Below are 26,162 nucleotides of genomic sequence, written 5' to 3' on the forward strand. Positions count from 1 at the left end.
CACTGGAGTATATTCATGCAATCTCAGAGTCATCATTTTAATTCATTCGTAAGATGGCAATGCTAATGGCATGTCCCATGGCAAAGCTGATTTTTCATGCAATGGATTTTAAAACAGAAATTCAGTGTGTCTAACGACAACGACAATGACAACAAAAAAGACAGGCTGTTATAATCAGTTGTTCAAATAAAATTTCACTCTTACAAGATATTTAATAAAATACCTTTTTATTTGCCAGAAAATGTTTGGCAAGTAACATCATTTCTGTTTGTTATAAATGCATTTATGTAGTACTGTAAATCACTTAAAATTACATGGGGCTATAGGATATCTGTTTTAAAAACCTGAACTCCTTGAACCTATGCCTGTTTTTACCACTGCCCACTTCTATAATTTACCAGGTCCTAAGACTCTGAAAGCTGCTTTGATAGTTCTCAAAGGGTTACACCACTATATTACTGGAGTCACATACCCTTAGAAAATGACTGGCATTTTAAACCACTTTAAAGACATACTGCTTCTTGCTCCCCTTATAATGAATATTCCTGACAGACCCATGGAAGGCCTGGGGCAATGGCCTAGTACGACTTGGGGAGATTATCACAATGGTGTCGGGGTGAGGTGGCAGGAAGGGGCTTGGAAACACTTCAAAACAACCAAAAGGTCCCATCTGAATGTAGCTGTGAATATAAATGTGATGAAACATTGAAGACATAGCTGAGAACAGCTGTATAAAATGAAAAATGGATGTAGTATTAAGGCTGTTACTATATTGCAGATATTTTGGCCCCTTGTTTGTTGGAAAATGGCTGTCCCAACAGTCTAGAGTCCTGCATGTGTGTTTCAGGTCTCCCACCTGACAAAAATGAAGCACGGGAGACTATCCATAGCAGTCAGAGAGCTATCTTCTTTGGAGACGAAGCTGTTTTGGGTCTTCACACTTTCCTGAAAGTTCAATGGTGGGTTTTTTGTTTAGCTTTTTCTTTTTCCTTGCTATGAAGCAAAAATTCGTGGGTTTTCCATTTTGCTTTTCTCCCCCCAGAAATGGGCTCAGACGTCAGAAAACAAAACAAAACATAATATTAGAAACCTCTAAGAAGAATCTTTTCTTCTTTTTCCTCTTTAGGTAATCCTGAAAATTAACTGGGCATTGAGCGTGCAGAGGAAAGGCCTAGAACTGAATGACAAAGAAAGACAGAGGACTGAAGAACAGCAGATACTGTGCATCATGGAAGCTTCCCCATGAGTGCATTTCCACTCATGTGCAGGGCCAACAACCCTCTGGGTTTGAAAGGTCAGCCCGAATCAGGCTGCCACAAGCCTGCTCCTAGCTAGGAAACCGCATAACAGCTCTTGTCTTGAATCTCAAGTTACCACAAACTCCTAGAAAAGAAAGAAAGGAAGAAACCCTCCATCACACCCACTCTTGCATAGAGCGTTTACAGTACAGTATGTGGCGGGGTGTTCCTTTCCTCTTGAACTGGAACACAGTGTAAACCAAGACAAGTAGGCATAAGGCCAAGATGCAGGGAATGACAATAGCTATGGCTTTCACAGTGCTGGCTGTGTTGTCCAGTTTGATGACAATGTCTACGTCATCTGGTGGGCTGTGTCCTTCTTTCTCTCTGTCTGTTGGTCCATCACAGCCCATAAAATCCTTGAGGATGGATCTGGGATATCCAGGTTCTACCTTGAGTATCTGGTTGTTGAATTTCCAGTACTCCTTTCCTTTGTAGAAATATGTAAAGCCTGGTTGGGGGGAAACACACACACAGGAATCACTTATTTGTAAAAGAGTAGATGTATAGAAATTTAATTAAATAGGCTACTTAAAAGATGTATGTTAAGGCCACTCAATTTTTATAGGAAGAAAACCCTATTCCCAGCTCAGCTGTCTGTTGACATGGATCTGGCTGTTGTGGTCCAGAAACTGGGCCCTCAAATGCCTACTGACGGCTCAACAGGGAGAAAGAAATACTATTTACACAGAGTCTTAAAAGCCCATGCTATACGCATCTACTCTGCTGCTAGCTTATAGAACTGCTGGCGCAGAATTACACATTAGTGTGAGCATACCAACCTGTATTAAAAGATACTGAGACAGCCTTATAAACAGGAGCCCTGTTAGCCCTAATGCAGCTATTGAGGACACTGCATAATACATTAAAAGGAGGCTTCTCTGCAAAATAGTTCAAGGGAAATTTCTAATCACTTTAAGACTGGGAATAGTTGTACTCCTCTTAAGAAACAAGTTTGTTTTGTCATTTGGAAAAGAAGTCATAAGAAATCATAAATCATGAAACTGGAGATGATATCCTTGGTCTGCTAGGAATTTTAATAATTAAATAGATATTTATTGTATTTTGTGCAGTAATCTCATTTTCAGCTCTAGATCATGCCCATTTTGTCTCTCCTTTTGTCCTTGTTATTTAACTTTATTATAGACTAGGTGAAATTTTTATCATCTGGCTATACTTTACAGAACTTCAAAAGCCATTATCAATCCTTTTAGAGTAAAGGGTTAATGAAGTGTAAATAAATCTATAATTCTGTCTTTAATACTGCCAGCTAACCTATATTTCATGGAGGAGGAGGTGGTGGTATGTAGAAGGCTCAGATAACTTAGCAACACATATGATTTGTGTTCCAAAATATGATGGATGCAGATAACAGACTTGCAAACTACAAATACATGTGTTTTTCTTAGGACTCTTCTCTTAACTGTTGTTGTTTTTCCCGGAAACAAGTCCAGGTTTTTCTTTCATAGTTTCTTCATGTCAAGTTTCTTTGTGACTTCACTTTAATTCTTGCTTTGAGATAAAATTCAACAAACTAAAAAGAAAGGTGTTAATGTTATAATCACTTAAAAACTATATTTTGGGAGCTATCTAATTTTGAATAGTATGCCTACTTTCTGAGTTAATAATTGTTAATGAGAGTTTCTTCTTCTATCAATGAGCACTTACTATGGAAGAATCTTCGTGTAAAAGCTTAGTAAATGACATCTTTTAATTCTCACAAACACTCTGTCAGGTAGAATTAACTACCTATATTTTTCAGGCAAAGATACTGAAGCTCAGAGATAAAATGATATGCCCAATACTGCTGGAAAAAGGACTTAAATCTTGGTCTAGCTTTAGAGCCTGAATTTTAATGAGTTTTCTAAGACTAGGTCTCTTAGAGATTTCTGTCTTTTCACAAATACTCCATGGTTCAACATTACAAGCTGTGGTAGATCTCACTCCTAAAATAATAACAACAACAACAACAAAAAAAACCTCTGACATCTCTTCAAAAAATTTCAACTAGGATTGATCGTCACTTCAGGTCACTTCACTCTAGAAATCATTTTGTTCAATGCCATGAAATTTGGTTGTTGCTTTTAGATTTGAAGGGCAGTTTTGTAATCAGAACAAGTTGCCAAGTGAAAACTGGTGTGTGTAGACTCAGATTTTTCTGCAGGGAGCTGGTATTTGATCATGTTAATGAAAGCCAATGTAATTACTCAGAAACCTGGATAAAGAAATGTTGAGGGCCTGCCAAATAACAGTAGCTTTGATGATCATAGTTGAATAATAGCATTGATCTAGAATTAAACAGACATTCAAAACAGGTGAACAAACTTCTTACATTTGTAGATCGGAAACCAACAGCTGAAAGTGTCCTTATCTTTAATTTTTAGTCAAAGCTAATTACTATGAAAACCACTGGGTGTCATATAAAAATTCAGAAGTTTGTATTTCCATATTTATCATTTGGTCTGCAGGCCAAATTATACACTATTAACACACTCCATATACAGTAGAATTGTTGTTTGCTCAATACACTTGTTAAAGACAAGAAGTTTCATCAGCAGAATAACAGAAATCTGTCCAACCTTGATCCTGAAAAATTCATCTCATTCAATGATTTGGGTTTTTTTTTAACCCTTTAAGAAATGTCAGTGGGTTGAAGAAAATTTATGTACTTATTTTTTCTTCTTTTGTGAGTAACTTTAATGCTGTAATCTTGTAGATATTATGCTTACTAAGAGTAGAAATTTGAGATGAATTCTTACCTGAATTATCATTTTTGAGAAATTCTGAGAAAGAAGTCAGTGAGGTTGTAATGAGTTACTTGATGACCTTTTTTTCTCCTGTATTTGATTGGTTTTCACTGGTGACTGTTCTATTGCTTAATCCTAAAACGTAAGGAGAGATTGTCTACCATAGCTGTCCTGCTACAACTTCATCGATGATCCTGCATGGCAGTACCTATGTGTTCTCTCTGTTTTCCACTCATATATTTATTAGTAAGAGGATAACTAATGTTTAATAAATGTGAATAAATTAACTGAATATTGTGAAAATGTTTGCTTGAATCCCACTGACAGATTTTAACAGAGAGTGAGAGTGCGTTAGAGAATTAATATACCAACAGAATCAAGTCAAAACTTTTACTAGGCTAAAAGTGGAGCTGTAATCAGTAAACAAAATGAAACAGTGTTAAAAGTAGAATTTTGTATTAAACTTAAAATTGCATTTTATAAGGAGAAAATATAGACTACCTAGGAGGTGGGGCTTGACAGCAATTAGAGATTTGAAGGTGGGTACTTGCAGTGATTATTCACTATAATTTTAGTATATGATGAAAAAAATCATGCCACTGCTTAAAACACTGTCAAAAGCAAGAAATAATTTCACTATATTTTACATAAGTCAAATATCCTTTGGATTACTGTAGCTATTTTCAGGGATGGGCTAAAAATAAAGTGGAAAATAAGAAAATTGTTAAACCAAGAATAGTTACAGGTGAAAATTGGGATGCTGATGGCTTAGGAAGCTACATTCTGAGAAAGTCTAAGGTATGTCAAATACGACAAAGTGAAAAATTTAGCCTGACATGGCAGAATGTCAATTACCTTAATGATAAAACATAGAAGATGATTTAGCTTTTCCTCTTTGGAAAGAGTGTATTAGAGCAATTCAGTGAGGCTAGAATGTTCTAGTTTCAACCCTTAGACATATATTATCAATTTCATGATCATGAGTAAGTACTTAAACTAGCTGATGTTGGTTTTCTCATTTATAAGTAATTATAAATGAGGCAAGGAGGTATTTGTGTTGGACAATTAAGTTAGATAACAAATTTATGTAGCACAGCTGATAGATGGTGGGAACTCAGTAAACAGCAGCACATATTCACATTTCATTGGTCAAGGTGGCAGAATTAATATCGATAGGTATTGGTATTATAGGAAAGCATATCCCACCTTAATATGAAAATATACTTCAAAAATCTATAGCTCAAGATTAAGCTTTGGGGGATTTTTTTTTCCTTTGAAAACTATGATGAGGAGATGATTCCTAGAAGAAATTCCTACCTTGGTGGAAGGATGAAGAATTACAGAAAACATTTCATTACTGTGTCATCTCTGATTTTATGACAGTCAAGTACATGTTACCCTTATAGGGAATTACTTTGAGTCTAAATATAAATATAAATGTGCTTACTCAATAATTTGAGCTTGCTCTCTTCAATAAGAAACATAGGGAAGAAGTTGTGTAAAATTTGAGTTCAAGGTTAAAAACACAAGCATGAGATCTGAGTAGAGAATTGAAATTGGAGAATTTGCTATTGGTAAACTCTCTAGACTACGACCTTCCAGACTGATTAATATTGCTACCCTCCAGAACAAGAGTTTCAAACAAATAGGAGATTTCCTTCACTTTATGGGATGAATGTGTAGAGTACTAAAAGGCGTCAAGTTAATTTCAACAACACTTATTGAATGGTTACTGTGCAACTGCACTTGAAGAATTTACTCTAGAGGTGATAACAAATGGGCATATAAATGGATGCCTGTAATATGAGATTTTGAGTGCAAGGGTGAGTGTACCAAAAGGAATATACAAGCACTCCTAAAAGTTCAAAAATGAGCTCAGTGTTTAAGGATCTTAAAGGAAGGGCTGGACTCGGTAAGGTACAGAAGACATAGATGTGTTGAAGTTTCATCTGTAGTTTTTGTCATTTGGAAGCACTGATTTTTTCCAACATGCTTTGTTTTTTGCCACTATTTTACAAAGTTATTCTTTGCTATGTGGAAAGAAAACATGAAACTCTGAATGTAAAGAAACCATTTATTTTAAACAAATATTATTTTCAGATGGACAAGAATGTGAAGAACCATGGGGCAAGATTCAGCAAGAATATTTGTTATTTTTAGACAATTATGGTTTATTTCCAGGAAACCTGTATCAAATCTCAGTTTTTAGTGGCCTTGTGAATAGAGACAGGGAAAATAAAAACAGTTAATATGCTAGGAGTTAAGATTATGCATACGTTTTCAATCTTTTGAAATGATTATTAAAGTTATCTTAATTATAAAAGTTATATTAATTTTAGAATATTAATAAAGGGAAGAAATCTTAGAAACTATTGTCAAACTTGTTCTACTTAACCACTGCTAAGATCTTGGTATAATTTTCTTTGCATGTATTTCTGTGTAGTGTGTGATGACTTTTATCGAGGGCAGACTAGAGCAATGCTAGGTATTCTGTAAATGTTAGCTGAAGTCAGTTTTATCTGGTCTGAAACAACCCTCTTTAACCTCAAGAAGTCTCCTTTCTCTACTAGATTCCTGGTGACAGCTATAATTTGGGGGGCATGATCTCAGTTTCCTGCCTTCCGTGTGATCATCTTTCAAATCTTTTCACTTCTTTGTCCTTTGCATTTGCATAGTTTGTCAAACATTTTTTTTTTTTGCCATGTTATTGATGTGATTTTGCAGCCTCCATTTTGGTAGCATTGTGACTTCCTTTATTTCTTAATGATTTCCTTCTCATCTTAAACAAACATGTGTCACCTCAATGTGTCCTCTCCTGTGATTTTTGCTTTTGTCACATACAGACTATATTTAACTTGGTCCTTTGATTCTCTGATAGATAGAGATATCTATCTCTATCTATAGATAGAATATTCAACACACCGCAGTGCCAGTCAGTGCTGCAGTCAGGCTTCAGGGTTCTTTCTGATAGCCTCTGCCTATAGAATTTCACTTGTGGGATATGATTGCACAGAATGTGGTATAAATGACATATAATGAGGATCAAAACACAGTTTGCCTTGGACTTTTCTGATTGGTATCATCCTGGGTCTCAGTTCCTTCAAGTGTGCGTTCAGTGGGAAGCTTATTTACACTCTGGCAATTTGTTGATGGTCAGTCATTGTTTTCAGTGGATGGCACTGATTTTTTTTTATACCCCCTTGATTCTTCCTTAAATTTTTGTGGTTTCTCCTCCCTCTAGATGCATTTAATTTTGCTTTTGCAAGTGATGTTTATTTGGTTATCGTTACATATATGTTATAGAATTTTCATGCTCTTTAGTACCCACATAATGTATTTTTTTCTTGTTCCTATTATAAATCATTTGATAAGATATGCTTTTTTTTCCCCTCTATATTTCAGTTTCATGTCACTTTCCTTTTCTTGGAATATTATGAATAATTTTATTTTGAATTATTATTACAGCTCATTCACACTAATCTTTGAATGAGGAGAGAAATGTTCAAACTCAACCAACAGATATAGGAGTCTCAAATATCTAAAGGTACACAGGAAAAATTATAATCCTCAACATGCTGTATTACTAGATGTCTTTGTGACTCGGCCACATTTAAAACATTTCTTGTGATCACTTCCTGTCCCACATATGCCTGTTATTATTATCTCTACATGAATTTTAGCAGAAAATAGGTGAGGTTACTTCAATGGTATTACAAACTCTTCAGTTTTTAAAAATACTTTTTTAAATAAACTAAAATAGGTTGAGGCTGAAGAACATCTTGAGCATTATATTAAATACAAAGTTATGAAGGAAAGTTTATATAAATATGATATAGCCCTAGTAGGGCACTTTCTAATCTTTTAACACAGTGAATGAGTAGGATAAATTATTCATTTACTCAGCAAACTCATGAAATACATAATACAAGTGTTGCATACCATTTTCTTTGTGAACAAAGGCTCCCTGAGGAGATTCAGGGATACCTTTCCAGACTGTGATTGGTTTGGGATAGCCAGGATCCATGGTTTTCATTTCTTCACTATATCTCCAATACCTAAAAAGGATAAATCAACAACAACAACAGATGCACAGGAAAGACAATTATGTATACACATAATAACATCCATTAAATCCCTTCTGTATACTACTTGTATCCCTGTTAGTGAGTTAGAGAATGGATTCAAATCATGCAAAGACAGTGGACATAAATTATTGTTTCCTTTCCTGAATATGTTAAAAATGGGTATGTTAGTGTATATTTATGGTCCGCTAAAACCAATTTTAAAACACTAGCTAAGCATCATTACAATTCAAAAGGGTATCACCAACCAGTGTAGAAATCAGAGATATTCATGATTTTTAAAACTAAGACAGCAGAATACTTCTTTTGAAATAAGCATAATTTTGATTCATTTACCCACTCATTTATTTAACAAATACTTATTGAACACCTACTATGTTTCTAGCATTACTGTAGGTGCTAGAGATACAAACTTAACCCAACAGACATGCCTCAGTTCTTATCTTATGTTTTAGGATATGTAGGGATTACAGGAAAAAAATACAACTGATCAATAAATGCATAGTATCAGAAGAGCTGGGAAGATCTATTTAAGAACATAAAGCAGAACAAGTTACCTAGGGATATGTCAGCCATTTAAAATCACTAGATTGAGAGGTCCTCTCTGATAAGCTGATACTTTGAGCGGACTGCAGAAAGAAGTAAGAAGCAACACGTGTAGTTTTGGAGAGTACACCACTCCAGATAGGGTAACTGGTTATCAAAAGTTCCCGTGGCAGGCACAAGCCTGGAGTGCTTGAGCGTCCAGTGAGGCTGGAGTGTCTGGAATTGACTTAGCAAAGGGGAGACGAGCTCAGAGTGGGAGCAGGCATCTCTGATTAGATAGACCCTTGCTGCTGCTGCTCTGCTAAGTCGTCCTTACGCTCTGGCAAAACCTGTGGTTTTCCTCTAAGAGAGATGCGAAGCCAATGTAGACTGTCAGCAGAGGAGCTTTAAGATAGGGCTTATTTCTGAAAGGAACACACTGCAGCGGCGAGTGAAACAGACTGAAAAGCAGCAGCACGGGTACCAGGTGTGACGTCATTTCAGTAATCCTGGAGCCGCAGAGTATGCTGGAGAGCTGATAATAATTCAAGGGGTTGGGAGATTGCTTTGAAGGAAAAGCCCCGAGTACTTATGAATGCAATGAATACAGGATGTGAGGTAACAAAGCTGAGCATGACTCCAGAATCTGGGACCTGAACATCCGGAGGAACAATATTGCCATTCAGTGAGATAGGAAGCATGGAAAGGTAAGTGAGGGTGGTTTGAGGAATCATGAGTTTGGTTTTAGGTGTGCTAAATTCAGATGCCTGTTAGCAAAGCAGAGTTGTTGATGAGGCAATGGGTACATGTATATAGACTTCAGGGCAAGTCTCGACTAGAGTCCTTGGTGTGTAGACAGATAAGCAGATAAAAGCAAAGCTTCCAAGAGTCAGAACTCTCAGACTCTAATCCCTGCACAGGGTGGTCACTGGGCCACCTTCACAGACCTGCTAGATATTGAAGGAACAAACTCTGAACATCTCTACTTTGGATTCCTCCTTATTTTATGTCTGTTCTAAGAGTCAAATATTTTGTATCCATATATTCAAAAGGATTGACAAAACTGGAGTGAAACCATTGGGAGTTCACAGTAATACTGACTATTTTAGAGCAGGCATATAATGCTCTGTGCATTAAATTATTTAATCACAATAAACCCATGAAAGAGTTGTCATTGACCCCATTTGAGAGGAGAATTCTTGGAGGACAATGAATGATATGTAGATTTCTAACCAATTCTGTTTGATTTCAAAAGTGTCTACTCTTTCCTCTACACATACCAAATATGTCTGATAACATTTTCTCCCTCCACTACCATCACTAGACATGTCTTAGTATGTGCTAAAGGTAGCGTTACACCAAAAGATTTGTGGAGTAACACAAAATGCATTTATATTGAGATTAGATATTTGGTTCAAACCACAAAAAGAAAAAAAAAATCCAGTCTTTTCTGGACATGCTCCTGTTTCAGGTCTATGGAGAATCCTTTATCTATTGGCCTGTGGGCTCTTGTAAAGAATGTTTTGCTACAGATTCCTAGATACCTTAGAAAAGTAACATGCGGAATATTAGCACTACCGCCACCTTCCCTGTTCACAGAGAAAGTAGAAACAGATTGTTTCAGGATATATCCCAATAAGTAATTCACAAGGCAGATTTTATCCAAAAAGGGGAACACATGATGCAGGTGTTTGTCACAGATTCTTATCACATAGAAGATGAGGGCAGATCTGATAGAGAGATCAGGAAAGGCTTCAGGGAGAAACACTGAGCTGAAATCATGGTAGCCGAGCCTATCTTATTGAAGAAGACCAGTAGGGAGTGCAAAGTTCTACCAAAGCTAAAGTGCACTTTCATTCACATTTGTTTCCCATGGAAACACCAGATTTAAGTTGTTTTTGAATATGTCATCACAGACCACACTATGATGAATAGAGCATGTTTAAGGAGGTTGAGATTGCACTCAAAATCTCCAGATCTTTTCTCTCAAGGAAATATTTCAATGATATTTACAATAGTCGTATATACTAACTAGTTCCTGAGTTGACCATAAAGAAACGTTTTTGCAGAGAAATCATCAAATGCCTTATTTCACAGATTCTAAGGTGCATATATTTGCACATTTTGCATCTGTGTTATGTTTCCATCTCAATGCTATGTCAAAGTATACTTGGCAGTTTTTTTCCTCAATGATAGATTAAACAATGATGTAACTTTCAATAAGTGAAATTTTTAGTTAGCATAAACCATAACTTAAAGCAAATTTTAAAATTTGCCTAACCAAGGAACAATTTTACATTCTAGTTGACAATGGGACCACATTCCATACATGATTTAAGGAAGATTCCTGCATACTCAGAAACCATGTTTATTCTCCAAGGTTTAGTTACAACAATGTTCATGTTACAGGACCTGTTCATGAAGCATTTTGTAGATATACATAATTTTAATCTTATTTCACCAAAACCCCTCACCAATATTTTATATTACAGATTAAAATGTGCTTATGCTGATGTCCTAACCATAGATTTAGTATATATGGTCACTCAATTTAGTCAATAACAAAGCATTGGGCATCATATTATTCAAAGGTAATGTCTTAATCATATTTGCTTTTCTTTTTTTTTTTTTGTTAGGTTATTTATTTGACTTTTTTCTTGTTTCTTGAGGTGTGCCTATATTGCTATGAACTTTCCCCTTAGGACTGCTTTTACTGTGTCCCACAGGTTTTGGGTTGTTGTGTTTTCATTTTCATTCATTTCTATGCAAATTTTGATTTCTTTTTTGATTTCTTCTGTGATTTGTTGGTTATTCAGCAGCGTGTTGTTCAGCCTCCATATGTTGGAATTTTTAATAGTTTTTCTCCTGTAATTGAGATCTAATCTTACTGCATTGTGGTCAGAAAAGATGCTTGGCATGATTTCTATTTTTTTGAATTTACCAAGGCTAGCTTTATGGCCCAGGATGTGATCTATCCTGGAGAAGGTTCCATGTGCGCTTGAGAAAAAGGTGAAATTCATTGTTTTGGGATGAAATGTCCTATAGATATCAATTAGGTCTAACTGGTCTATTGTACTGTTTAAAGTTTGTGTTTCCTTGTTAATTTTGTTTAGTTGATCTATCCATAGGTGTGAGTGGGGTATTAAAGTCTCCCACTATTATTGTGTTATTGTTAATTTCTCCTTTCATACTTGTTAGCATTTGTCTTACATACTGCGGTGCTCCCGTGTTGGGTGCATATATATTTATAATTGTTATATCTTCTTCTTGGATTGATCCTTTGATCATTATATAGTGACCTTCTTTGTCTCTTTTCACAGCCTTTGTTTTAAAGTCTATTTTATCTGATATGAGTATTGCTACTCCTGCTTTCTTTTGGTCCCTATTTGCATGGAAAATCTTTTTCCAGCCCTTCACTTTCAGTCTGTATGTGTCCCCTGTTTTGAGGTGGGTCTCCTGTAGACAACATATGTAGGGGTCTTGTTTTTGTATCCATTCAGCCAGTCTTTGTCTTTTGGTTGGGGCATTCAACCCATTTACGTTTAAGGTAATTATTGATAAGTATGATCCCGTTGCCATTTACTTTATTGTTAGGGGTTTGAATTTATACACCATTTTTGTGTTTCCTGTCTAGAGAATATCCTTTAGTATTTGTTGGAGAGCTGGTTTGGTGGTGCAGAATTCTCTCAGCTTTTGCTTGTCTGAGAAGCTTTTGATTTCTCCTTCATACTTGAATGAGATCCTTGCTGGGTACAATAATCTGGGCTGTAGGTTATTTTCTTTCATCACTTTAAGTATGTCCTGCCATTCCCTCCTGGCTTGAAGAGTTTCTATTGAAAGATCAGCTGTTATCCTTATGGGAATTCCCTTGTGTGTTATTTGTTGTTTTTCCCTTGCTGCTTTTAATATTTGTTCTTTGTGTTTGATCTTTGTTAATTTGATTAATATGTGTCTTGGGGTGTTTCGCCCATATTTGCTTTTCTTGAATGTCACAGAGTGAAACTCAAATGCTTTTTGACTCATAGTTTAGTACAATTTTCTACCCCACTACTGCTAGTGTCTCCCTTGACAGCGTTCTTATATTAATCCCCATGCCGTCTTACCCTCCTGGGGCCCTCACTGAAATTCATAATGCTCATTGTGTCCATATAATTTTCCTTCATCCCTCACTCTATTCACTCATAGACATATTTACCTACCATTTTTGAGCACTGATATGCAACATAAACTTTACAGAGATCACAGTTCAAGAAAATATTAATGGAACGTGGATTTCTTTGTACTCCTTCAGAGGAACATAATCTTGGTATGAATTTGTTAGGATAAAAGCGATTTTCCCCTCTTTTTGCTAGCTGATAATGCAAAACTATAATTTCATTTCACAGTTTTTTAAAAACTCATAGGTAGCTTGGATCCTCAGGTTATCTGCTGTGTCAGCTTTGATACATACTCAGTAAACTTAAATGTGATTAAAATCATCTAACTATATTCAACCATAATATTACTCAGTCCATTATATGATTATATAAAGATATTACATTCAGCTACTTTATAAAAAAGCTGAGGCTTCTGAAGTTCACATTTTAATTTCCAACATATGTAACATATTTTAACATGAACAAAAAAGTTCAATCTGCTGATTTTTTTCTCCTGAAAAATAAACTTACAGGTTCATTCAGAAGACTATTAATGTATTCAGATGGAACATGATGTAAATAAATTGGAGGGGTTTAAAATTTAGACATTATAATGGAAAAGTTTGGGAAAGCTATTGTAAATAAATGGTATAGCTTTTTCTTCTAACATATCTACAATCTTTGCAGTAGAATTATGACTTTAAATTGCTAATTCTTTGAGAAACACATTGTAAATTGATCTTCTAAAATAAATCATGAATAGAAATGGGATTTACTCATCATTTTCAGACTGAGTATCAGTCATAATCATAAGAGAAAACAGTTGTCCATGTAATAAAATACAGTAATCTCTTAAATTCCTTCTGTGTGAACAAATAAATAGTATAGAACATTCTGAAATGATATACTTTAATGTTTCTGGATACTGAACTCAAACTGAACAAAAAGTTTGATTTCACATGACCTGGTCATTTCTTCATTCACTTTGTCTAATTTTTTTTCTTTTTACTTCAGAGCCAGGACGTCTTTCCCTCTGTTATCACAAAACCGAGGGCCACTTTTTTTCACACCCAAATAATCATACAAAATTTCTTTCTTCAGAAGCATTATTAAAAATGGAAAATAATCAAAAATAGCAATTTGTACTCTGCTGGATAATTTTAAAAACACAAAAAGGAAATACTTCATAAACACATAACTTAAGCTACAAGAAATAGATTTTTTTTTTTTTGGCTATTGGTGGTAATAATAATAAAACAAACCAAAATAGATCTAAATTTTGTCTTCTTTGAAAATGTCTTAAAATCCTCAATGGTTCACCCTAGAATGAAGTATAGCAATGGCGTCTTGGATATATTTGTGAGAAGATGCTAAGAGATGATTTAGGATGACAGCATTTTAGAGCTAAATGTTATGAAGATCAAAATGTATCCAAGTATCAACTTATAGTATATTAAGAAAAGGGCAAGTAGGAGTCTGAAGGACTGAGCTCCACGCTGTATGTGAAACAGTGAACGTGGACATTTTAATCTGAATTTATAGATCTGTTTAAAGAACCATCATTTCACCTACACTTCTGCACTTAGGAGATTTCATGTGGGCCCCCACATGCAATGCAATTTATATGTCAATTACTCTCATATCTGGGCCTCCAACCCACCTTTCCTTGAGAACTCAGGCATCCAACTACCTCCTTGATTTCTCCAATTGTGAGTAAACAGGTATCTACTTACCAAAAGTGAGCATTTCAAACTCTAGATCCCCTTTCCCCAATATCCCTTCTCTTATATGTTCTATCTTCAGAAATGGCACAATCTATTCAATTACGGTGACAAATCTAGATGTTATTTATTTGTGCTTCTCACCTCTAAAATCCAAGCCTTAAGACCAGCCTGCTATGAGTACATAAAAACATACACTGTACTCTTGGCTCCATCTACACTGTCACTCTTGTGTCAACCTGTACTACCTCAACAGCCTACTAAGTAACTCCCTCGTGCCCACATTTGAAACCCACGAGTCATACAGAAGTCACAGTGATGATTTTGAATACACATCGGAACATGTACTTTCCTGCTGAGAACCCTCCTACGCCTTTCCATTGTGCTTAAAATGTCTCATCATCTGGTTCTTACCTACCTATGGGACTTCTTCAACCACAGACTCCCTATGCTCTCGCAACAATGTTTTTTTCTGATTTGAACATTCTAACATTATTGCTTTTGCACCACTGCTTCATGTGCCTACACTACACTGGCCTGAATGATTTCATGTGACTGAAATTTCTCCCCTCTTGAGTCCCTGCATTAGGGCATCTTTAGGCCTTTCTTGACTTACACACTAAGCTCCACCCCCTCTTTACCACCCATGAGTCTCTATCACATCAGCACCTGTTTTTATTTCTTTGGAGTGTTTCTCAATGTTAAAATATCAAGCTCATTTTTTTCTTCTCTCTTTACAACAATATCCCTGATAGAGTCTAAGGACATTAGGGGCAGAAGCCTTGTCATCTTTTCTCCTACTATATCTTTATTACCCAGCACACGTCAATAGTATGTGCTCAAAACATGTGTTAAATAAATGAGTGAGAGATATGCCAAAACAAATACAGAAATCTTAAGGAAGCAGGAATTAGAGCTATTGAGAATGGAATGGGCTGCCTCATATTTATCCTGTTACCACAGTTAGTCAGGTATAGAAGGATGCATGCCCATGGAACGCAACTGAGGCCGTCCAGACTTTGGTAGGAAGTGAATAAGACACAGGGCTGACACATGGCAGTGTTTAGACCAAAGCTAATTTAAAGGTGAGCTTTGTTTGTCTAGCAGATTATAGAATTTTTTCTGATTTTCAATGCTCTTCTAGATATGTGTGGTTTGCAGCTCACCACAGTATCCATCACTCCCTACTGCCTTATATATTACTCCTATACATTATTTGTCTGACCCCTTAAATCAATTGGGGCTTCCCAGGTGCTCAGCTGCTAAAGAATCTGCCTGCAATGTGGGATTCGATCCCTGGGTTGGAAAGAGCCCCTGGAGAAGGGAAAGGCTCCCCACTCCAGTATTCTGGCCTGGAGGATTCCATAGCCTGTGTAGTTCATGGGGTCGCAAAGAGTCGGACACGACTAAAGGACTTTCACTTAAAGCGATTGAGGTTTTTACACCTAGACTAGGTTAGCTCTAAAATTCTTTTCTGATCTTATACTTAGATAAATAGAAGTCTGTTAATATGTTTTTTTTTTTAAACAGAAGAATGTCAATAAGAGGAAGTAATAAGTAAGGATAAAGGAATTTTCAATAAATTTTCTCTAAAAATATACATGGGAAATACATAAAATGTTAAAGTTGATAAGTATTGTAAATGAATAATGTTTATAAGGAAGAAATACACTGAATTTTCATATAAAAGTGACAACCAGATTGCTTTTTACGTTTGAGTTAGTTTAATGTCTTTCCATCTACTTTTAATCTAGAAAGAATATATGAATAAATGTTGTGACTTTGGAATTAAATATACAAATATCAAATAGTATTCTTATAAAACATCTATGACAAATGAACTCATAAAATCACACACATGAAGATTAATTGGGATCTTGTTTTAAATATTTTTAAAATCTATAAAAGCAGCTACTTGAGCAGAACTTAAAATCAAAGTATTTCTATATGTTTTATATATTTGCCATGCAGTTTGTCAAGTAGGACATAAATTAACTAAAACTCCTTTTCTCATTTACTATAATCTTTATTATACATTTGGTATCTAACCTTCATTGATTTCACTGACTTGAGATAGCCAACATTTAATTTCTAAACAATTTTTTGAAGAAGTACTAAGTTTTTAGAATGGAAACATTTTTATAAGTGAGGCTAACTGATAATAAAACAGCAGCTTTAATTATCATCTCTGAAATGCTCATTAAAACTGTAATACGAAAGCTAAGCTTTCATGCTCTGTCCTGTAGAAGTTAATTTCTCCAGGGTCTCTTCTCAGCCTTTTGTTTCTACCCCTTTCTGGGGGAGGTGGGGGGACCCAACAAAATTCAACAAGCAATTAAAACCAGCTGAAGAATTAATCTCTAACAGCTTTGAGGGTCATTAATTTAAAGAGTATTTGTAAGTCCACTGATTTATTTCCATTAGCAGTCACCATGCTATGGCAATCAATTTTTTCATTCTTCTCTTTTCATACTCTAACCACATTTATAGCTTGCTGAAAGTCATATACTAGTTGTGGTAAGTAATATCTTCTACTATGATAGAGTTTTTTTGATGAACTTGTGATTGATTTAGTAAGAAACACCTAACAAAACTTTAGATTCTTCATAGTGAATTAAAATCTATGAATATTTTGCTATAGAAATATATGCAAATTTAATGCATAAAAAGTTCTTAACAAATAAATGTAAAGCTATACATTTTTATCCATGAATGCAAATGATAGAATCTTTTTGTTCACACATAAAGCTCCATGTTTCAAACCACTTGCTATCAAACATTACAAAGTGCAAAATAAACAAGGTTTATATCCTTACTTTTCTCAAGTAGTTGGAGACATTTTATAGGGTTACATCAGGCAAATTCAATACTAACTTGTTGGTCATTAAAACCTGTTGTTTTTAATGTGTGTTTGTGAGTTGCCTGTGCTTTAACTACTTGTAAAACGATATACTTAATGTCACATTTTGATCCAATTAGTAATAGTGCAACAAAAATTTGACTTTTCATCTTTATTTTTAACCAGTTGCTAATTTAAAATAATAAAATTTTAGCCTTCAACTTTGATTTTATATGTAATATCTGTCAACAAGTGGCCAGGGGTAAAACTAGCATGCCTAGGGGCTACTGTACGTCAAGATACTAACTATTCACTTCAAGATCTACAAACCCTGTTAGTAATGTTATAAAAGTAAAAGATGGGACAGAACATAATAAGAGACATTATACTTCAAGCTTCAAAGTTTTTAGTCCAGTGATAGTTTGGTTAGTTCATAGCACCTATCTACTGGTACCTAAAGAACAATGTCTTAAGAAATGGAACTCATGACAAAACTGAAGGTATTTGAAAATGTTCAGAATTAACTGTGTGCAAAGTATAAAAATTTAACTTTAAATATAAAAGCAAAAAAAAAAAAGACCCGTTTAAAAGCACTTTTAAGTAAAGTAAGTAAAATTATATAAAATGAATTCCAAGGATAAATATATACTGCCTATTCAGCTTTATAGGCATGCTATGATTATGGATAAGAGAAAGAATATATACTACCTATATACATTCATCATAAAGCCATATTATTTAGGAATATAAAAGGAAGATTTATCTTCAATATTATTTTAAAATATGTTTAAGAGATTTTCAATTCTATTAATTCTTGTGTTTACATCCACACAGATTCTTTCATCAAATGTACATTTCTGTTATAGACTAGAAATACTGACTTCTCTAAACATCAGTTAACTGTTTTCCTCATGTGAAGTGTGTACTGACCTGTCCCCCTTGAAGAAATAGGTTTTCCCAACGTCCTCCCACCAAATGGCTGAATCAATACCATGAGGGGGAATTCCGCTTCCAAGAGTAATCAAGTCATGTGGGTAACCAGGTTGAAGAGTCGTGTCCTTGAACACCCAATATTTGTTACCTGTATGAAATAAGTGCAAATGCAGAATATACTAATTTAATGTCAGAAATTATAATATATCTATTAACACAATGCATTTAAAATTCTTTCACATGAAAGCCATGAAATAACTTAGCAGCAGTCACATCTGGAATTCTGATGCCATTTTTGAAACATCAATGCTATTTTCAAAAGTGGATATAATGAAAAACTATTTAATAATGTAATCAGAATTTGTGAATTAATTTAAGAAATAAAAAAGATCTACAATTTGGCATATGGGAACAGTTTTGAATTAGAGGTCGAGGATGTTTTCCTCTAGCCTTATTTTCATTCAAGGCTAAAATCATTCCTGTGTCTTGGGCATTCTGTATGACCTCAGATCGCCGTACTGGTTACAACCTCTACTCTGTTAAAACACTTCCTCTAGGCTGGTCCTCTCCTTTTATTATATAAGCATTCACAAGTCTCTCTAGTCCTATAAAGTCATCCTCCTTTGACCCGATGCCCTTTTTTAGCTGTTACACTATCCTTCTCTTCAAGAGTTGTGACTGAAGGGAGCAAAATTTTAATCCTCATCTTGCTCAGAATTGTCAGAGTATGGCAATACTAAAAAAAAGATGAATCGCAGTCAGCTTTATTGCTGTTTTGAAATTATCTGCAGACAACGCACTTCCTCATGCCGTCCACCCTTGGCGGACTGTGTAAACACTCCCCTCTTTGGTATGCACTGAAGGAGTTTGCAACAATTTCTCTTTCCACTAAAAGCTGATTTAATACGTATTGCTACTGATGCTTTTTGTCACGAAGGCACCAATTCCTACAGTTTTCCACCCCTATCTGTTGACACAGTTGGCCCCTTAAGGAACGTTCCTCCCTAAGCTTCTGGAAAACCGTTTTGCTGTTGTTCCTTCTCTTTCTTCTCTACCTGCTCCCTCTCTGGTCTTCATTTACTTTATTCAGTCCTTAAAGGTTGGCATGTCCTATGCTTCTGTTCTCTGCGCCTTCGCTTCTTATTTCACGCAGCAGAGGGGCAGAGTGGTGTCACAAACGCTGTGGCCAGGGTAGAGAGGACGGAAGTGGAGAGACAGTGGTATGCAAATATTCTGAGACACAGCCACAAAGTCAGCAAGCGTCTACTGCCTTAAAGGCAATCCACCCTCCTCTGCCCAAGTCCTCGTCCCCTGGGCCTTTGGATCTTTCTATAATCAAGCAACTTTTTGACTCACTGACTCCTCTTGAGGTTAATATCTGGCGAAGTAAAACAATATCTTAATATCTGACAAAGTATCTTGTGTCCTTCCTAATAGCTGAAAGGCCTTCCTTGTAACATATTTCAATACTATTCTAGATGAGGACTATAATAAACTAGCATTCATGTTATACCTAAGGGACTCTTAAAAAAAAAAAAAAAAAAAAAACAGTACTGGTCTAAAACAACCAAAAAAGCATATCTTCTGGCTAGTTAGGAGTCTCTAGTTTGTAAACAGACTTATCACATTTATCAAGAGCTTCAGCTACCATTTGCCATCATTTTAAATCAAAACAGCTTTTCTGAGTACTTTCAGTGCCCCAAGTATCTTGTTAGAAATTAAGGATACTAAATAGAACAAGACAAACTATTATCATCCTACCTTCAAGTGAATTTGACAGATGAAAATTAAGAACAGAAAAATGTAATTGCAGTACTTGAAAAACTAATAAATGCTATGAAGGAAACACCTCAGGGGCTGAGAAAAAGAAAAATAGAGGGAACTTATTTCAAGTAAGGAGATTAGGAAAGTATCTCTAAAGAAATAACACTTAAGCCAAACTTTAAAGAAAGAGAAGATGATACCTATGCAAAGAATACTGAGAAGAGCATTCCAAAAAGAGTTATATATGATTAAAAAAAACAAAAACTGAAAGAACATGCATGGAATGTAATAAGCAAGAAGAGAGTAGCACTCAAACCTATATGATGTGCTTGGATCTTAGTCTGAGTGCACTGGTAAGCCACCAAAGAGATTAAATTAACAAAGCGATGTGACCCATTTCCTATTTTCAAAAGACGATCTTTGGCATACCTGGCATGTGTGCTAACTTGATGAATGACTCAACTCCTTAATCCTGGCAGCAGATCCTTGATAGAGCTCATTTTCATTCTTCTAAGATCCATTTTCAACAAAAGACCAAAGTTATCTTTTGAGAATAGGAAGCAGATCATACCTCTTTGTTAACTTAATCACTTTGATGGCTTACCAGTTCACGCAAGCTAAGATCCAAGCCCATCATATAGATTTTCAGTGCTACTATGAGAGTGAACAAGAAAAACAACATCTCCACTCATGGGGTTAGATCACAGTGAATGGGTATGAAGAAAACTGACTGTAAGTAAGCAAGAGAATAAAGATAATTCCAAAAAGAAAAGTGCTATAAAATACAAAAGAAAACCAATAATATCGCAATGCTGGGGTAGACTGGGGCTTATTTGTACTGGAGATAAGAAAGATCTCTTTATTTGAGTGACAGGTGAATTGGGACTTGTATAACTGAAAAGAGCCAACCCACTGAAGATAGTTTGAAAGAGAAAAATCTTGTTAAATAACTAGAACATTTCTAAGTGAAATTGGAAGCCAGTGAATAGTTCAATTAAAAATATTTTTATTAGTAGTATGGATTAAGATTGCATCAGTAGAGATGGAAAGGAATCATGATATATTACAGACATAGAATTGATAGGCATTGCTGATGGGTTGGCTGTGTGAAATAAAGAAAAGACTGCATGGAGAAAAATCCTGAAGTTCTGGCTTTGTAAATGAGAGAATAATAGCTGCATAAATAGACAAAGATGACTGGCATGGATGGGTTGTTGGAGGTTCAAGTCAAAAGTCTGAGAGATCATTTAGATATTTAAATGAAGAAGTCAAGTAGGCAATTGGATATGTGTTTGGAACTAATAGATTTTAAGTCACAAGCATGAATATGACATTTATTAATTTATGGTTCATGAGATAATATGATGGAATAGAGAGAGAGAATGACGAGTAACCAGGACTGGCCTTCTAGAAACACATAACCCCCAAAGAGATCACATAAGGGAAAAGGGAAGAGCAGGCAAATAGGAAGGAAGTAGAGAAGACAAGGAAGGCTAAAGTCAAAGAACCCAAGAATCCAAAGAAGATAGTGGTCACTAATGGCTTTCTCTAGTCCAAATATGTTTTGAAAGCTAAAAGTATATGTAGTCACCCACTCAGATTTTCTACAAAGTTGATACAAAGTTGACCTACATGCTCAAATTTGAACTCATCAGAAGAGGTTTCTTCTTGTTTTCTCTATTTCAATAGATGACAGACTCGTTAGTGGCTCACATCTGAAACCTCCCTGTTCATAGTCTTTTCTATCTATTGGGTCGTTACCTGTAGCTGCTCTGATTTCATAATTCTTCCTTGAGTCTTCCCCTTGCAGATCATCCTTGATACAGGTACTTAAAGTCAACTGTCTTTTCCACAAGCTCTAAGGTGGGTCTTACTGTTCTCCATAGCCTCCCTCTATATCACCACTCCAATTCTAGGGTCAGCTAAAACTCTGAAGAGTTATGGAAATATGACTTAGGCAAATGAGAAGAGAGGAGCATAGCCACCCATGCCTTTATTCTTGTCAATATGATCCAGGGTATATTGAGAGCCTTTACCACTCAGGAGAAGGTAGGGCTTCCCTTGTGGCACAGACAATAAAGCATCTGCCGGCAATGTGGGCTATCCAATACCATTTTCCTGCCGCACCTTGAATATAATGCCCGAAAAGTAGTAGGTGCTTAATAAATGGTTATTGATTGAAATAATTATATTTAATATTATATAAATAACTGTATACAATATCTAAAGTCTTACATAAAGGGATAATAATGATTACATAAATAATATCTTGGGCTTTAGTCTTGAGTCTTGCTGAGAGAATAAGAAAAATTAACTTTATAACTATCAGACAGTCTGAGAAACTTTAAAGCATGACCCAGTACTATGTTGGAGGACTATTTAAATGATTATATTTAACTGTTTGTTGGAAAATATAATCATAAACATATATACCTCTTCTGAGCCATTGTTTAATCTGAATGCTTTATTTAAAAGAAACAAAAACAAACAAACAAAAAAACACATCCCAAAGGCCCAGGTCACTTCCTTGCCAGAGTTAGTAAGACAGGAAATCCACAGAGCTGTTTTCCAATTTGTTCTATATTTTAGTCTATGGCATATAAAATAGAAAGCCTTACAGTGATGGAAGAAAGAGAATGAAAATCCTGTTCCTTACCTCAATGACTTAAGGAATCCAATCCTTTCATCTCACCTTTAATTAGCAAAGAGTATATGGTTTCAATGCCTCCCATGAGAGCTACACAGAGTGAAAGGTTTGGCAGCTGGGCTCTGAGGGTTGTCTTTTCTTCCCAGCAGAAGCACTCTAGGACGCTTTAGAGCACTTCCTTTAGCTGTCCCTAACCTCTGTGCTTTCCACGAAACCTCTTCACACTCTTTCCAGGCCTTCTGGCGATGCTGCTAGGCTCAAGGACATCCAGCTGTCCTGATGATTGCAGCACAAGAAAATGTTCGCAGAGATGCAGCTTACGTGTTATCCAGTGTGAGCTAAACATTTAATTTTCCAAGTGCTTATTAAGGAAATACAATTGTATGATTTCTTTTGTATCTTGATGAGGCAAGATTTGAACAAAATTGAAATGACTTTGTTCCTATTTTTCAGATTTTGAGTAAGTAGGAGAGATTCATATTCAACTATTTATTTATTTTTTTTTTAAACAGAGAAGTGGATTTTTAAACTACCTTAGAACCAGATGGTCTGGTTCTGTAGGAAAATATTGCCTGTTTGGCAAAAAGAAGGCATTTACTGGATTTCATGTGAGGGTGATTTCTGGAGCAAGTGGAAAAAACTGGTCCTTACTGACATTGTACTTGGCAGGATACAGAGGAAAATATCAACAAGTCTGAATTAAAGACAGAGAAGCTTTATAAATAAAATGAATAACCTCAAAGAATGTTTGGAGCCTGCGGATACTTTACAGAACACCTATTCCAATAATTTTTCAATGAGATTCACGCAGTGGTCGGTCCATCCATCCATTCATACATCCATCCATGCATCTGTCCATCCAGCCAATGTCTGCTTGTTAAAAGCCTATTATCGCCAGTTATTGGACTAGGAGGTGCAGATACAAAAATATAGGAAATATGCTAGGCTCTTGCTTCTTTGGAGCTGAGGGACTCACACAAGAAACAAACACTATGCAAATAACACCATAATGCACTTTTAAATCATATGCTTGTTCCTACAAGGAAAAGCATAATGTCTAATTACTTTAAAAGATTTTTATTAGAAGGTCAGTGCCAACTCAGGAGGCTGAAACTCCTACCTGCTTTCCTGACACCCTTTAACTGCGTAAGCCCCTGTTAATGAGAGGTGGGCACTACATTCTTCACATGCACTGGGTCAAAAGAAACGGTTGAGAATTCAGCCTAATACATTTATGTTATAAGTCAAAAAGTGCTCTGCTTAAAATCACACAACCAGTCGCTAATAGATTTGTACTACAATCCATGTCTCTTAATTCAGTGCTTAATTTACTAATGCAAATTGACTTTCAAAACAGAATATGTTTACACTCTGTCTGGCTTTCAGAACTCCTGATGATTTCACACTTCCTTCCCCCTTTATCAATGAATCACTCTGCATTTATTTTTGGAAGTGTTTATTAATTAATCCACTGTATTGTACTCATGCCTTGCTCACTGTATCCTCAGTAATTAGATACACTTTTTAAATTATTAATTTTTAAAAGAATTGTATTTTTGTCTCTTCAGAGTCTAAAAACTGTCTTTCTGTATTTATAGTTTGTATCTTCTATTACAAAAGTGGTCAGTACATTAGAGCCACCTGATGCAGTCTCTTTTTGTAAATAAAATGTTATCTAAACACAGAAACACTAATTCATTAACAAACTATCTGATCTTCTTTTACCCTACAATGACAGCATTTAGTAACTATGATAGAGACCATATGATTTGCAACCTTTAATGCCGAAGTCCAGCTCCAGGACCCAGGGAATCAGCCTGAAGGGGTGAGTGGTGTCAGCAGGGTATGAGGTAGCCTCTGACTCAAAGTAAGGGACTACATGTTTATTTCAAGCTTCAGGTTTTCTTTTATATTTTGACAAAAGCATTAGGTCAGAGGTTTGACATTTTTAGTTTTCCCCACCCAGATTTATTGTCTCCAGAAATCACTGTTGCCCTACAGAGTTCCTGTTTCAGTGATTCTCTCAGAATCGGCTGTACTATCTATTATCTACTTCCTCTTATGTGTCCTATACTTAACTTGTGATTACATTGTAACTCATGCTACATTCCTGTTTATTTCTTATCTTTCTAAATCCTGTTTGCCCCTAGCATCTTAAGATCACTATCTCCTAAAAAGGTTTCTAGCTATTCTTAATTATTCCTAAACCCTAAACTCAGTAACTTCTTTTGCCATAAATATTTCCCTCACAAACAGGTCTCAGATAACAATCCGTCCCATGGCCTCAAGCTGCGGCCTATGTGCTCATCCTGGGACATTCTTTTTAAAAATCCTTGAACAAATGTCAATGATTACTTTATAGATTATTTTCTGGGCACAACTGCAGAAGGCTTCGTGCTTTCTCATGCTTCTCTCAAGAACAATAAGCACCTTAATATTCTTTCCAGCCAACTCAACCAAAGAAAGGAAAGAACAAGTCAGAATCACGAAACCTAACTCCTTCATCCAGGGACCGTGTCTGTGGGATGAGGAGAGGGGGTTGAGGCTGTGCCTCCATTTTGTCAGTAATGTCTAACGCGGCTCCCAACACTTTAACAGAAAAGATTAGAGCATACATTTCATATTGGCTGGCTTTTCTTCATATAAATAAGCCTGTACTTGGATTACCCAACAATTATGCTTATTTGGCTGATTACTGTTAAACAGTGATATATTCTTTGAGAACACTATACTTTTTAAATTATCATAAATAATATATTCTTTATTAGACTCTGCATGACTAATACACTTTCACTGTGACTTAGTGAAACATTCAGTAGCTTTGAAATCAGATAGAACCAAGGGATGCTTGTTCTACCAATTATTAGCTGTGAGATCTTGGGCAAGTCACTAAATCTGAGCCTTCCTTTCCCAGTTTATACATAAAATACTGATATCTCTCATTCAGAGTTCTGGAAACAATGATAGATCAAATATATAATATATCCACACTCGTAGCACCCAATAAATGGTACTTCTTATTATATAACACAATGTTTTGCTGAACAAATTTGCTTTCTACTCACTCAAATAATGTCAATAATCAATGATTACTGATTGATATCAGTGCCTAATTATTTGAATTAAGTTGTAATTTCTATATTGTTTATAGGTAGGTTATTCAAGAAATGTGAATAAATGCTGGAGGCCATGTGTTACCAGCATTTATTATCAAGTAGTCAGAGAATTTTGCATACTTAAGCAAATGCAGCAGAGGGTGAGGTACGTAGCCTAGGCCTGCCTTGAAGAAAGAACTGGCCATTCAGCTGAATAACTTTGGATCTGACAGTTGGGCCAAGCAGTCAGCTGAGTGCCTTTGATCAGTAATGCTCTGCTTGGCAGCTTCCAGGCAATGATTTAGTACTAAAGCAGGTACTAAATTCTGGCCATTTTTGCCCTACGAGGACCTCTCCAGTGGGCAAGTTTTGCTT

General features: G+C 35.6%; 1 protein-coding gene across 2 annotated transcripts in view; it reads right to left on the minus strand.

The window, feature by feature from the left end:
• Positions 1 to 210: 210 nt before the first annotated feature.
• Positions 211 to 26,162, minus strand: part of MMP16 (matrix metallopeptidase 16) — a 397,127-nt gene continuing 371,175 nt past the window's right edge. For both annotated transcript variants that reach the window (XM_086335241.1, XM_086335242.1), the window contains exons 8-10: positions 18,279 to 18,429; positions 7,985 to 8,100; positions 211 to 1,749 (exon numbers count right to left, since the gene is read on the minus strand). In XM_086335241.1, coding sequence (XP_086191367.1) covers positions 1,415 to 1,749; positions 7,985 to 8,100; positions 18,279 to 18,429 — 602 coding nt within the window. In that variant the 3' untranslated portion in view covers positions 211 to 1,414. The remainder of the gene's footprint in view (positions 1,750 to 7,984; positions 8,101 to 18,278; positions 18,430 to 26,162) is intronic.

This window comes from Bos grunniens, chromosome 14 (assembly GCF_055505025.1).
Source record: "Bos grunniens cultivar Pamir isolate PY7600 chromosome 14, Bosgru_T2T1.0, whole genome shotgun sequence".
Lineage (NCBI taxonomy): Eukaryota > Metazoa > Chordata > Mammalia > Artiodactyla > Bovidae > Bos > Bos grunniens.